Here is a 12,910-nt window from a genome sequence, read left to right as displayed (position 1 = left end):
ATTAAAAAATAGAAAATTTTAAAAACTAAAATATCAAGAGTCAAGAAACATGTACATGGAATAAATAAAAAATTTAATTAAATAAAATTAAACAAAGTAATTAGATTGAAAGAATATATAAAAAAATAGAAAAACGCCATGTAGTACCTTTGGTAGAAGGCATCTAGTATTATATAATTCTTTTGAGTTTCTAAATTTATAAATCATTTTTTATTGGAATATCTTTGATTATGATTCTATCAAATTGGACAAAATATTCCTATATCTTTTAAAGTATAATCATTTTTTAAAAAAAAAGGATTAAATTGATAATTTAATTATTTAATAGGTCACAAATTATTTTTAAAAAATAATAATAAATCATTCTACTCTAGATTAGATTTTTGTTAAATTAGATGGGATATTCTTGATTCATATAATTTGACAAAACTCTAATCCTGAATTCTAATTAAAAATAATTTATAAATTTAAGAACCTGTTCTCTATTCAAAGTATATGAATTTATTTTTAAAAAATCAAATAATTTAGGAATTAATATATTAATTTAAACTTAAATTAAAAGTGATCCTCTCCAACAACTTGGTCTGTCTAATTTTCTTCATAATTAATTAGTTGTGTTTTTGTTTGGTTCTCTCAATTGTAAATTGATCAACTACTTTAGGATTTGCGAATACTAGTTTTTGTGGGTAGGTTTTCTCCCCTCATTTCAATTATTTAAATATTAAAAATAGTATTTTATTCCATATCATATAGAATTTAAAAATTTATAAATGATACATAATATTAAATATAATACTAGTTTATAAACACAATTAAAAATGATTTACAAATTTATTAACTTAAATACAAATTTAAGAACTTATTTTAAAAAAAATCAGGATTGAATAGATTAATTTAACCTTAAATTAATAGTGGCATTACAGTCACGAACAATTTCTTAATAATTAATTAAAATTTACAGCTCACCAATATTTTGGTCTGTTTAATTTTACCAGTTATTAGTTCAGTTGTGTATTTTAGTTGGTCTGACGTGGTCAACTAGTTTAGGATTTGTGTATAGCAGACAGTGAAAGAAACAAGAAAGAGTAATATAACTGAACAGAACATCATTGGAGAATGGAGAGGAGTTTCCTCAAATTGGATTGCCATAATCGCTTGCTGCCAAACAAAGATCTTTTCTTTTCTCTTTGTCTCTTCCTTTTCATCTCTCTCTCTGCGCTGCATTCTTCTCTACCATTTAATATATATAGATAGTACTATAGTAGTATAACACAACAACATAACTCACTCCAGCATAGCATAGTAGTATTTGACTTGTTGTAAATGGCGAATGCATCTGGGAGTGAATTCTTCACACTTTCTGTTGTGAGGGTTCGACCTCTGACTTGGAAAGTTTCTTGCTTTGGAAGCATCGCTGAGATTTCTAATGATGAATGGATATCTGCTCGCACCGGGGGATTCGTAAAAGACGAGTTCTTGCAGGTAATTGGTTAGTCATCCATTTTGCAATTGCAGGCAGAGATAGCAGCTTGACTAGTTTAGCTAGGAAAGCTCTTGAGATGGCAAAGGTGATTGTGTTGATTGTATTCTTTTTGGGGATGTGTAATTATATATCTTCCTGCCCCCTGAGAAAGGCTGATATCATATAAATAAATTATACTTCATTCTTTAAAAGTATAATTTACCTTTTTTCGGCCTTGTCCCATGCCTTGAGTTGTAGTAATTTTAATTTTTATAATTTAAATCTTTTTTTAGATAGAATTTACTCCATTGGCCTATTAGTTAATTAGCCTATTTTGAAATACGTTATACCATCTGAAAATTTAAGTATACTAAGAAATCAAATTAGGCTTTAAAAAATGTTAGACCAGGTCATTAGAAAAATTAAAACAAGTAACAGGTCAGAAAGAGTGTAAACAGCCCCAAAACGTCAAAGATTCAATTTCCTCTCCACGAAAAGCTTTGGAAGTTAGTTATTTAAAAAAAGAAAAAGGTATAAGATGAAGATGCCGATGGTACGCTTGCTAGCTTCACAGATATGTATTAATATGTAATGTAAATTCTCCACCAAACGCGTGGCTGTTTTTGTTGTTGTCCAAATGTATAAAAGATATTATTAGTGGATGTTTCCGGACACATAGATAAAGAAACCAATGCACTCTTTCCTTTCCCCATTATTCTAAGTTCACTCTTTCTCAAATTAATTAATTCCCTTTATTATCAAAATGGCCCTGGCTATGGCTGCTTGCTGTCTTGGACTTCACTTGAGTGCTGATAACACCTTGAGACCTTTTGAAAAAACCACCGTCTTGAAGGCCCTCTCTATCTCTTATGTTACTAAACCATGTTACATTTCTCACAAAACAAGGTATATATGCTAACTATATATAGTCTGTTTCACTTTCAGTTAGCAGTGTGACCTCATGATTAAAGTTAATAGTTAGGAATTTGTGGAAGATATAAAACATGACAAGTAGGAGAGGACTGCACCCCAACCCAATGATGTGTTAATTGTATATATGTACCATTTGTGTCAGATTATCATCACCTTCATCTTCAGGAATAACAATGATCGCACGAGCAACAGCAGTTACTGGTACTGTGGAGGTATATGGTTGTCATTTATTGCATGTGAATAGGCACTAGTAGTACATTTTTCTCGTGCTTGTTGACTCTAATTACCACTGAAACATTAATTTGCTATGTGGATATATAACAGGATGGAAATCAAGGAGAGGCTGATACCATTCCAACTCCGGTAGTTATAATTGATCAAGACTCTGACCCAGATGCAACTGTGGTCGAGATAACCTTTGGTGATCGCCTTGGGGCTCTTCTTGACACTGTAAGCCGTTCATTTCTTCCTTGTATTATATGTATATTAATTAATTAATATAAACAGAATTTCAAAATCTGACTGTATTGCAGATGAATGCGTTAAGAAACTTGGGGCTGAATGTTGTTAAGGCAAATGTATTTCTGGATTCTTCTGGCAAACACAACAAGTTTTCCATCACAAAAGCGTAAGTACTATATGTATGTACGTATGTGACAGTAATAATACATTGTCCTATGTATGCTTCATTCCAGAATCAAATCAATTAAAAAGAGGCTGGCAAGAAACTTAATCGGGTACACGCGATTTCAATCCGCTACGTTTACCATTATTGCTCAATGGGAATAAAATCTTCAAGTACTAAGCTAACTTGGCTCGCTCTTCTGTTCTATCATTCAATTCAATTATTGAACAGTGGCAAGCAACAACTACAAATTCGGTGTTGAGATAATGTCTAAAGAAGGACGGAAAATGAATGGACAAACAATTTCTAAAATGAATGCTATATTTTCCTACGATATCTTCTTATCTAGTGCTAGTGGCCCAGAGACAAGGAAATTTCTTGAGTTTTAGCTAGGGAGCCCATGTGTTAAAAATAATAATACATTCATATTTTGAGGCGGTTAAATCTCCTCCATTATTTAACTACGCCTCACCTCTGCTCATTTTAGTCATCTTAATTAATACTTTATAAAAATAATTTAATAAAATAATTATTATATATATTTAATATCTTAAAAATATTTAATATTTTTCGCTGAATAAAAATGGGGAGATTAGCAAAATATATCATTGAAGGATTTTAGAATTATTCAATTTGAAACTACTATTGTGTGGATATCATAGATTGCAAATTAAATACTAATAGCTAGACACCATTCTCGTAGCAGAAGTCCTCTATCGAGATGGCTTCTAAAGTGGAAGCTTCTAATTGCATCCAACATTTACATTGAAATAGACATGAGAAATATTACATGGTTTCCTTTTCACCATTCAAGTAAGTTATTGACTAGATTTTCTACGAATTCTTTAATTGAATATTGTGGTGGAGCTTCGTTTGCAGTGATTCCGGAAGAAAAGTGGAAGATCCAGAGTTGTTAGAGGCAATCCGTTTGACAATTTTAAATAATATGATTCAGTATCACCCGGTATGCTTCTCAACTCTAATTAATACTATTCCTGGAGCATGATTTGGTTTGAACTTTGAAAGCATCAAGGAGTTAATTAATTTGTTTCAAATTGGTGGTGAAGGAATCAAGCGCCCAATTAGCTCTGGGAGCAGCTTTTGGACTTGTTACTCCAAAAGAGCAGGTGATGATCGACCATTACTTACTTTTATACTACTTAATTTTTCAGCAAGTTAATAGCCATCTTTGGTAAAGAAAAAAGAAAATGGTTTTAATATGTATTTATTGTATAATAATTAACGCAATAACAGCTCCTAACTAGTGTGGTAACATTCGTTTTAACGAACCCTAAATAATTGAGTCAACTTTATTAAAAATTTCAGTAAAAAAAAAAAGTGTTTCAAAGAATGTTTAAAGAGTATATAACTAACCTACCAAAAAATTCCTAGTATTTGAAGTCTCTTTGCTTTGTGTTGCTACCAGTTGCTAGAAATGCATTCGCTTTCTCCTTTTGTTCGTTTAATGGTCCTGTGGCATTTTATATTGGTGGAAGCCGCCGGTTTGTAATTTTTTAAGACATTTCAGGTTGATGTAGAGATAGCAACCCACATAACCATCTCTGATGACGGCCCAAAGCGAAGGTGATGCAAAAATGTGCTTCTTCCTCAACATAATATCTATCTATATATGCTGATCCACAAAGAAAATTTCTTAGTTGAAACTCGCATTAATATAATAATATAATATTATTCGAGGTCTTAATATTAGCCGCAAGATCAAACATGCTCAACACGTACCATCTTTGAATTAAGTAGTTCTAGCTAACTAGTTAATTCATGTACATTGTAGTTTACCTTTCTTAATTTCCTGTTTGCAGTTTGTTGTATGTGGAGACAGCTGATCGGCCTGGATTACTTGTGGATCTTGTAAAGATTATTACAGACATTAACATTGCGGTTGAATCCGGAGAATTTGACACTGAGGTAATAATTATATATCATATATACAGTCAAAATGCATCAATATAATGTAATTATTTAGAAAAGGGATGTCTCAGTCACATCTGAAAGGTTTGTTGTAAAACGTAGGGTCTCTTGGCTAAGGCAAAGTTTCATGTCAACTACAAGGATAAAGCCCTCATCAAGCCCCTCCAGCAGGTAACTACTTCAAACCTTTTCTGGAACAATGATCGAAAAACCAAGATTGCTTCATATATACATTAGTCTAGTAGAATCTATATAACGAAATGCGAAGTTTTAGTGGTGGACTTTTACATCACATGTTGTCAAAATGCAACACTGAACTGATTAAAATTAATCTCTACCATATCTTGTTATTGTAGGTTCTTGTTAACAGCTTGAGATATTTCTTGAGACGACCTGAGACTGAGGAATCCAGTTTTTGACTGGCAACTATTCCATCGTATTTGCCTCTGGAATATAAGCATCATGGAATTGTAGAATGCATGTATTCTTTTCCATTTGGAGAACAATATTTGCAGTATATAGTTAACTCGTAAAATTTAATATACCTGCATATCAGTGTAAAGTGATCATTCTCAATTTATTATTTAGCATTGTTTTCGGTAAGGTGAGATTCATATTTTTTTTTTCTCTTTCCTGATTTTTCCTCTACTAAATATACTCAATTTTTTTATTTCCCATATATTTCTTCTCGCTCCATCATATTTTTCATCATTTCTCAATACCAAACAAAGTGTTCTCATTCAAATACAGCATGAGAAAATTATTTAAATAAAAAAATGTATATGATTTTTTAAAGTAAGCATTAGTAAAAAAAAAATTAGTTATTAAACCTTCAATCAACTTATGAGCAAGATTCTTTTAAATTATATAAAAATCATAATTTGAATGCTGGAAACAAGAATGTCAAGAACAAAAAAATATTTCTACGTGTGGGTTTATGATTGGCATGAATAAAGCCTAGCTTGTGTTTCTTTGGTGTGGTTTACAAATCCATGGTTTCTCCGCCAAACTCATGAATAAATTCCTTCCCATAACAAGTCCGCTAAACTTTCCCGTCGCTTTGCCTTTTCAGTTTCTGAGGAGCACTCGCCGCTTCTCAATTACGGAACCGCATCTTTCTTTTTTTCACCCACACTACACAACATTTATAAATTATTAGTAGTATTATTTTTTCTACATTTTTTGAATTCGATGGAAGCACCCCATATATATTTGCAGTGCTTCTATTTGGTTTTTGATTCATTGCATTGTGACGCAGCTCTGGGTTAATTAATTTCTCAGGGATATCTTCCTGGATTTTCATAAGATAGTATAATTGAAAATGCACGTCATGTAAGGTTAATTATCTCATTTTATAGGGTGAGTGCCGAAGTATACATGGATTTCTTAGTTTATAACTAACAGGCCAGTTCCAAGCAGAGGATTTGCCACATCATCAGTTACTTCACACTCAAGGAAGGACTGTATAGCTCCCTCATAATATTACTATGAGTGGTGATACATAAACATCACTGCTTTATAAACACTCAAGACAGCCTGTTTGGAACTTCTTGTTGTTTCTAGCAAACATAGATAGAGAGGGAGAATGGCAATCCATGATGCAGATTTGGTTTCAAATAGGCATACTTATCATTTCTTTTTGTCTCTCTTCTTATCATGTCATAACACTTATTATATTTGCACTTCTCAATCTTTTTCTTCCTAGGTGTAGAATGGTAAGGAGTGGTCCATGTAACATTTTTACAGCTGGGTTAGGGTTTGGAATGTAGAAATCAAAAGCAAAATTACCTTTCTCGTGTATTAAGCATATATATTGAAATGGCCAGTCAGCACCTTACCTACTTTTTTTCTTTCTTGAGTTGATGTGGTCTTTTAATCTATAGAGGTATTTTATTCCCTCTGCCATTTTGTTTTCTATTCTTTGGGTAATTAAAGAATTCTGAATCGCGTCTTACGGTCAACTAAGTACAGCAGCACAAATAGCTGGTCAGTAGTCATCAATGTAAACATTCTGGATTCGTTTGCAGTATTGGTTGAACGCCTCAGGATTGTGCTGCTTTTTATACTTTCTACCAACTTACCTACTTTCAGTAAACCAGAGTTAAAATGTTGCAGTTAGGAAGCGTTTGGACCTGAAAAATGTTGGATGACATACAATTAGTCTACGAGTAATTTCCAATAGCTAGTGTCTAAGACGATAAAATGCAATTAGTCTGGATCTAGGATGAAGAAGAGCTAAGTTGAGAACTTGCTGCTTTTCTAGGAAGGCACAACATTACTTCTGCTATATACTCCAATCAATCACAATTCACCAATCAATAAGTCTATAACATAATTATGTTTGGGTAAAACTTTACTCAACACAGCGTAGGTATTGTAAGAAACCTATTATATTTAGTTTGTCGGCCGAGAAGATTGATCAATAAACCGTCTTCTTCACCTGTCTGACATGCATATATTCTTAAAACGTGGTTATGTTAAAATGCTTCTTCAACTTGTTTTATAAAATTCATACCTGCCAAATATAGTTAGTAACAATTGGTATAATTAAAAAACATCAATTCTATGACTTTCAAATTAATTTTATTATTGACAGAATCTAGCTCGATTGGTTAAAAAAATATATAAGTTATTGTAAATCCTTTAGTAATTATGTTTGATTATTACCACAAAAAAAAAAGTTAACTTTGTTAAGATTGAATATAAGAAATATTTCAGAAAACCTCACATCATCATGTGAATAACAGGTCATTTTTTCCTCTCCCAATTTTATTTATAGACATGTTCCATCGCTTACTATACTTAAGATTAATGTAGAATATAGTTTGTGAAGTGAAAAATCTCATACTAGAGTCTGAATCTATATAATGAATTAAACAGCTTGAGAACTTGCGATCGTTGCATCCCTATTATTAATCTTTTATGATATAAAAAGGGAGAAGCAATGTTCCAAATAGAGAGTTCGAAAATGACAAGGCCGATGTAGTATTGTCAATAAAGTTGCACTTTTCGAAACAAAGTTTCTCTTTGCTTTTGTATGCTATAGAAATTTCGCAAGAACTTAACCGGAAACCTAATTTTAACTATCTAGAGGCAGAAGAATAGAGAAAACTGAGCTGCAATGCATAATCAGCTAGACATGCTATCGCTCCTGAGTGGAGCTCGATTCCCACCAAAAGGATTTGATTAAATTGAGGAATATATATGTAGCAATGTCCTATGTTGTATTTACATAGAGATCCTATGCTCTAAACAAGATCCACTTATAGAATGAGTTAAATACACTTCACTCATTTTCTACTTAATTATTGTGCAACATTTTTCCTGAGATGGCAGCAACTAGTGCTGCTCTGAAATTAGGATCCTTGGTCAAGGAAGTAGCCATCTGCTCTACCAAAACCTGCGGGACTTCTGGTGATTCGGTTTTGGGACTTGTATTCTTAGACTCACTGCTGGACTTGGATTTTGTCCAGTCAAGGGTAGCTGTTGGTGGGGAAGAGCTAAGAGACGCTGAACATGGTACTGAACCAAGAGTCATACAACGGTTGGAGCCTGTTGTTACCTCCATTTGAGAAGGGTGAGGATGATTGTGCTCTCCTTCATAAGTTGCAACCAGAACAGATTGATCATCCACACTTCTTTGCACCTAATGAATATTGAATAACAAGCACAATTAACTTAGCCTGTGATCCAGTTACTTAATTAGTGGAGTTTGAATGCCTAGTTCTTAATTAGCTGTTAGATTTACCTTCTTTTTGACCGGGCAGCTTGGAGCAAAAGAGCACTTGAAATATGCTCTTGGAGAAGGGTTATCCCTGGTCACCTTTTGTCCATATTTCCTCCATTGATATCCATCTTTCACAATCTGGATACACGAAAAAAATGAAAAGCCTGTCAAACTAATGCACAACAATGGTAATGACTTTTTATGCTCAGTTGCTGTTAAGAATCTTACAAGGCTTTTATCAGATGCTTCTGTCCTCATATAAACTCTTGAAATTTTAGTCTTGATGTCTTCCTTTGGTTTCTTGCAGGATTCTTCATCAGTTGAGCTGCTTTCAGAGGTTCCGTTGACTCCCATTGGAATACTATTGTTGTTGCTTTCAGACTTCCTTTTCTTTGATGAGCTGTGCTCCTTATCCGGATTCTTCCTCATGTATTCCATCAAATTGCCTCGCAAAGTGTTGTAATTCTCACACATCTCTGTGAGCATTTCGGTTAACTTCTTGTTTTCTGCACTCACCCGCTTCAGCTCCTCCGCCAAGGCACCAGCAGACTGAAATGGCAGCACATATATATCATCATTTATGCAGCTTTTAATAAGGGAAAAAAAAAAAAGATGCTTATAACTAATATCCATAATGGATGGACAGACTAACAAGAGAACCATTCAACAAAATGGTGCAACAGGCAGCAATATCAAAGCTAGAATAATCCCTAAACCAAAAGAGTCAGGTTTTGGATATAGAAATAAATGTTTTTAATTTTTAAGTCTTACAGAACAATAATTCCATTAAATCAACTCCATAATTGGAAGAACCGCTTAAAAAAGGATCGGAGAATTGGCAGGCACAACTAACCTCTTGTTTTACAGAAGATTTCTTCACCTCCAAATTCAATGACAAAAAGTTGTTTTCCACCTCCTTTTTCTGAAATGAACACACAAGAAGAAAAGAAGAAAGAATTATTATTCTGAGGGAAACATTTCACAGAAGATCTTCCGCCCAATATGTTTATACTTACGGGAAGTTCTTCATGAAGCCTGTGGGGATTAATGTTGAGATCCAAGGAAGTGTTAATCATCCATGATGAATAATCCATGACTGCCAAATAAATTCCTGGTGATAATTAAGCTAAAGCTCTTGCTGAAAGCAAACGACAAATTTTAGCTAGATTTTTATAGCAAGCAAAACCCAGATGAAGAAAGTATGGAGGAAGGTGAAAGGTTTAAACTTTGTGAAGTTCGAAATAAACGAAGTTATAGAAGCTTATATAGAGGTAGAGGGAGCTATAGAACTTGAAAGGAGCACAAGTTGAAGAAGGAAACTGAGAGGAAAGAGAGTGTGTGAGAGAAAAGACACATGGGAATATATCCCGCTACTTGTTTCAGAGCTGGCATGGCATTCTATATTTTAATTATTTGGATTTCAACACACGTCGTTGTATACCACAGAGTATTGGACTAGACTACAAGAACAAGATAAGAAGAACGTGTCTATCCATTTATTATTTTTTAAAGTAAATGAATCAACCACCCAACATAGTCCCTTTATCCGATTTAGCTCATTTGACAACGGAGTTTCATGAGAGAGAATCTCGATTTAATTCCGGCAAAATAAACTTTATAATACTTTAGGGTATCAAAAAATTTAAGATCTTAATTATGATGATTCCAAACCCCAAAAAAAAAAACATAATCACTTCAATGTTTAAAACAAGTTTATTACTACTATAAATTTAAACTTCAAAAAAAAATCTCTTAAAGTACTTGTTAAATAAAAAATATTTAATATATTAAAAAATATCTTTCGTTTTTCATATTTTTAAATTTTAATCAAATCACTTGAAAATATATTCGTTAGGCTAGAGTTTATAAATGGTTAACGAGAATAAAATAAGTTTATATTAAATTATTAAGATTTTAAGTTAATAGTTTTTTCAAATTAAAGTGACAACCTGTGTATTTTTTTAAAACATGCAAGAATTATTAGTGTTTTTATATAAATAATTTAATTGTGTCACACACACATAGTTTTTTTTAGAAGAACACACACATAGTTTAGCAATTATTTTACATACCAAATAATTTTTTAACAGATAATATAAATCATATTTATAAAAGATCGCAAATGACATTAACTGAATAGACATTTGTTGTGTGTAAATTAACTAAAAACACATGTATCCTCAGTCTAACAACCTTATTCATGTGCATATAAAATCATTATTAAAATATAAATGTTATATGAATCATCACGTGCATCAAATGAACCGGGGTGTATTCAAATTAGTAATAAAAAGTAGTTTGTATGGGTGATCAAAATTATATAAATACGAGCAAGCAAGAAAATCAGTTAAAAATAGTGAAAAAATTGTTTATAATTATAATATATATAGCCAATCGTAAAAAAGTTTAATGCATATATTTTGACGATATAAAATAATTTTATTTTAAAATATTTATTTTAAAAATTTAAAAACTTACTATACATTGTGTATTGTTATTAAATGATTGTACAAATTTTTTTATTAAATGATTGTATAAAAAAATTTATATTATGGGTGTATAACCATTTTATTCATAATAAAATATTTTTATTATTAATTTAATTTTTCTTTGAAAAAGGAAGGGATGAATATGATTGTATTTGGTGTGGGTGGGATTGTTTAAAAGAATATACTTGATGTGAAATATGTCGGTGAATTCTAGGAACGTGGAACGGAATGGAATTCAAATTTCAAAGTCAAGCCCGCCTTGAAAATTCTCCACTGAATTATTGATGGATTATACTACAATACAAGTTTTTAAACTTGTGGATTCAGTTATGTCCACCACGTGTCTCTTTCCTTTCAATTCCATTATATTTTATTCTACCATATTTGCACGTTATTAGTGTTTATATAAACACATTAACCGTATGCATTCAATCACACATTATAATTTAAATAAGTTTATTAATTGTTCAATATTTACCGATGATTTACAAACAAATAATATGAAATGTACTTAATAATTTATCGATGAAAATGGAAATATAAGATTGTTTCAATGAAATACTACTGATAATAATACTAACAAACAAAATTAAAACTAATTAAAATGTGTTATATATTAGAGATTAAAAGAGACATTCAATCACACATTAATATTTAAATTACTTCAAGATAATTATTAAAAAAATTATATTGCATAACTCTTTTTCTCTATATATTAACTTTAAAACTTTACTAAAAGTACCTAAAAAACGTTACTAAAACGTGATTGTTTCATTCATATTAATTGAGAAGAAAATGTGATGAACTTTTAATTTTAAACGAACTTACCGAGTACATGCCTTGTCGAAAAGTAATTTATCTGCCGAGAAAATTTGTGTAAAATGAACTTTCATTTCACAATTTTTTTATGTCAAAAAGTAACTCTTTTTTATGTTAATTTGTTAATGGTTAATGTTTTTTGTTAATAGAAAAATCTAATCCACCCCTTCTTCTCTTGCCACAAAGTTAAGCTTTAACTCCCTTTCATTTTCACAATGTTGCATATATATTTAATAACAATAATAATAAGACCAAAAAACTACATATTATAAAAAGCAGTGGATAGAAGTTTTATATTGACCCGAGGTCGTCTAAATTTGTCCTGCTCATACTTTGTTTCTTAGTGGGGTCCTCTTTGTTTATTTCTTGTCACGCTTACCATTTCAAACATTTTCCACGTTGCATCATGTATCATTTAAATTATGAGAGTTGACTGTTGTTTAAATACGAGTATTATATCATATTTAAAATAAAATAAAAAGTATGTGAGAATGTATTTTTTTATTTTAAATAGATTAAAATGATTATATATGTTAAATTAAATATAATTTTTATTCATGTATTATAAAAAAAAATAACTTTAAAAAATATTTTTGAATACCCAGTATATTCGAAAAATAAATAATGTTAAATCTTTTAAAAAAGATAAATTATACTTTACTTGCTCCTAATTTTATACTTTATCAACTTACGCTGATATTTTTTTTTATGACACTTAATCTCCTATATTTTTTATATCACTAAACATTCTCACCCTTATATTATTGATGTTAATTGTAATTTTAGACTTACTAATCATGTCTTTTAAAAAAAAAACTATTGTGTTATTGACATAAGTGGTTCGTCATTTGACTCTCTTAATCAAATTTTGGATTCAATTTCCAGTTTAAATGAAGTCGCAATTAATGTATCAATTTTTTCACTCA

At 31.1% G+C, this 12,910-nt stretch overlaps 2 protein-coding genes across 2 annotated transcripts; one reads left to right on the top strand and one right to left on the bottom strand.

Moving 5' to 3' along the window:
- Window positions 1–2,139: 2,139 nt before the first annotated feature.
- On the top strand, window positions 2,140–5,576 carry LOC114374607 (ACT domain-containing protein ACR11-like). Its single transcript, XM_028332272.1, has 10 exons — window positions 2,140–2,368; window positions 2,538–2,607; window positions 2,720–2,845; window positions 2,929–3,023; window positions 3,900–3,984; window positions 4,088–4,147; window positions 4,549–4,604; window positions 4,841–4,946; window positions 5,052–5,120; window positions 5,306–5,576. The coding sequence occupies exons 1-10, from the start codon at window positions 2,226–2,228 to the stop codon at window positions 5,366–5,368; spliced, it is 873 nt and encodes a 290-aa protein (XP_028188073.1). The 5' UTR covers window positions 2,140–2,225; the 3' UTR covers window positions 5,369–5,576.
- Window positions 5,577–7,903: 2,327 nt separating this feature from the next.
- Window positions 7,904–9,964, bottom strand: LOC114373729 (probable WRKY transcription factor 40). The gene is made up of 5 exons (XM_028331251.1): window positions 9,693–9,964; window positions 9,530–9,598; window positions 8,905–9,225; window positions 8,698–8,814; window positions 7,904–8,595 (listed from the first exon to the last, which is right to left on the bottom strand). Exons 1-5 carry the CDS (start codon window positions 9,768–9,770, stop codon window positions 8,251–8,253), a joined length of 930 nt encoding a protein of 309 aa, XP_028187052.1. The 5' UTR covers window positions 9,771–9,964; the 3' UTR covers window positions 7,904–8,250.
- Window positions 9,965–12,910: the final 2,946 nt, after the last annotated feature.

This window comes from Glycine soja, chromosome 11 (genome assembly GCF_004193775.1).
Source record: "Glycine soja cultivar W05 chromosome 11, ASM419377v2, whole genome shotgun sequence".
NCBI lineage: Eukaryota > Viridiplantae > Streptophyta > Magnoliopsida > Fabales > Fabaceae > Glycine > Glycine soja.
This window is presented reverse-complemented; position numbering and strand designations above follow the sequence as displayed.

Bases quoted from the DNA above. Each gene is read 5' to 3' on its own strand.
- LOC114374607 (XM_028332272.1), top strand. From the start codon at position 2,226: ATGGCCCTGGCTATGGCTGCTTGCTGTCTTGGACTTCACTTGAGTGCT. The intron at 2,846-2,928 runs GTAAGCCGTTCA...ACTGTATTGCAG, and splicing joins TTGGGGCTCTTCTTGACACT to ATGAATGCGTTAAGAAACTT. The intron at 4,148-4,548 runs GTGATGATCGAC...AAGACATTTCAG, and splicing joins TTGTTACTCCAAAAGAGCAG to GTTGATGTAGAGATAGCAAC.
- LOC114373729 (XM_028331251.1), bottom strand. From the start codon at position 9,770: ATGGATTATTCATCATGGATGATTAACACTTCCTTGGATCTCAACATT. The intron at 8,815-8,904 runs GTAAGATTCTTA...TCGTGTATCCAG, and splicing joins AAGCATCTGATAAAAGCCTT to ATTGTGAAAGATGGATATCA. The intron at 8,596-8,697 runs GTAAATCTAACA...AATATTCATTAG, and splicing joins GCTGCCCGGTCAAAAAGAAG to GTGCAAAGAAGTGTGGATGA.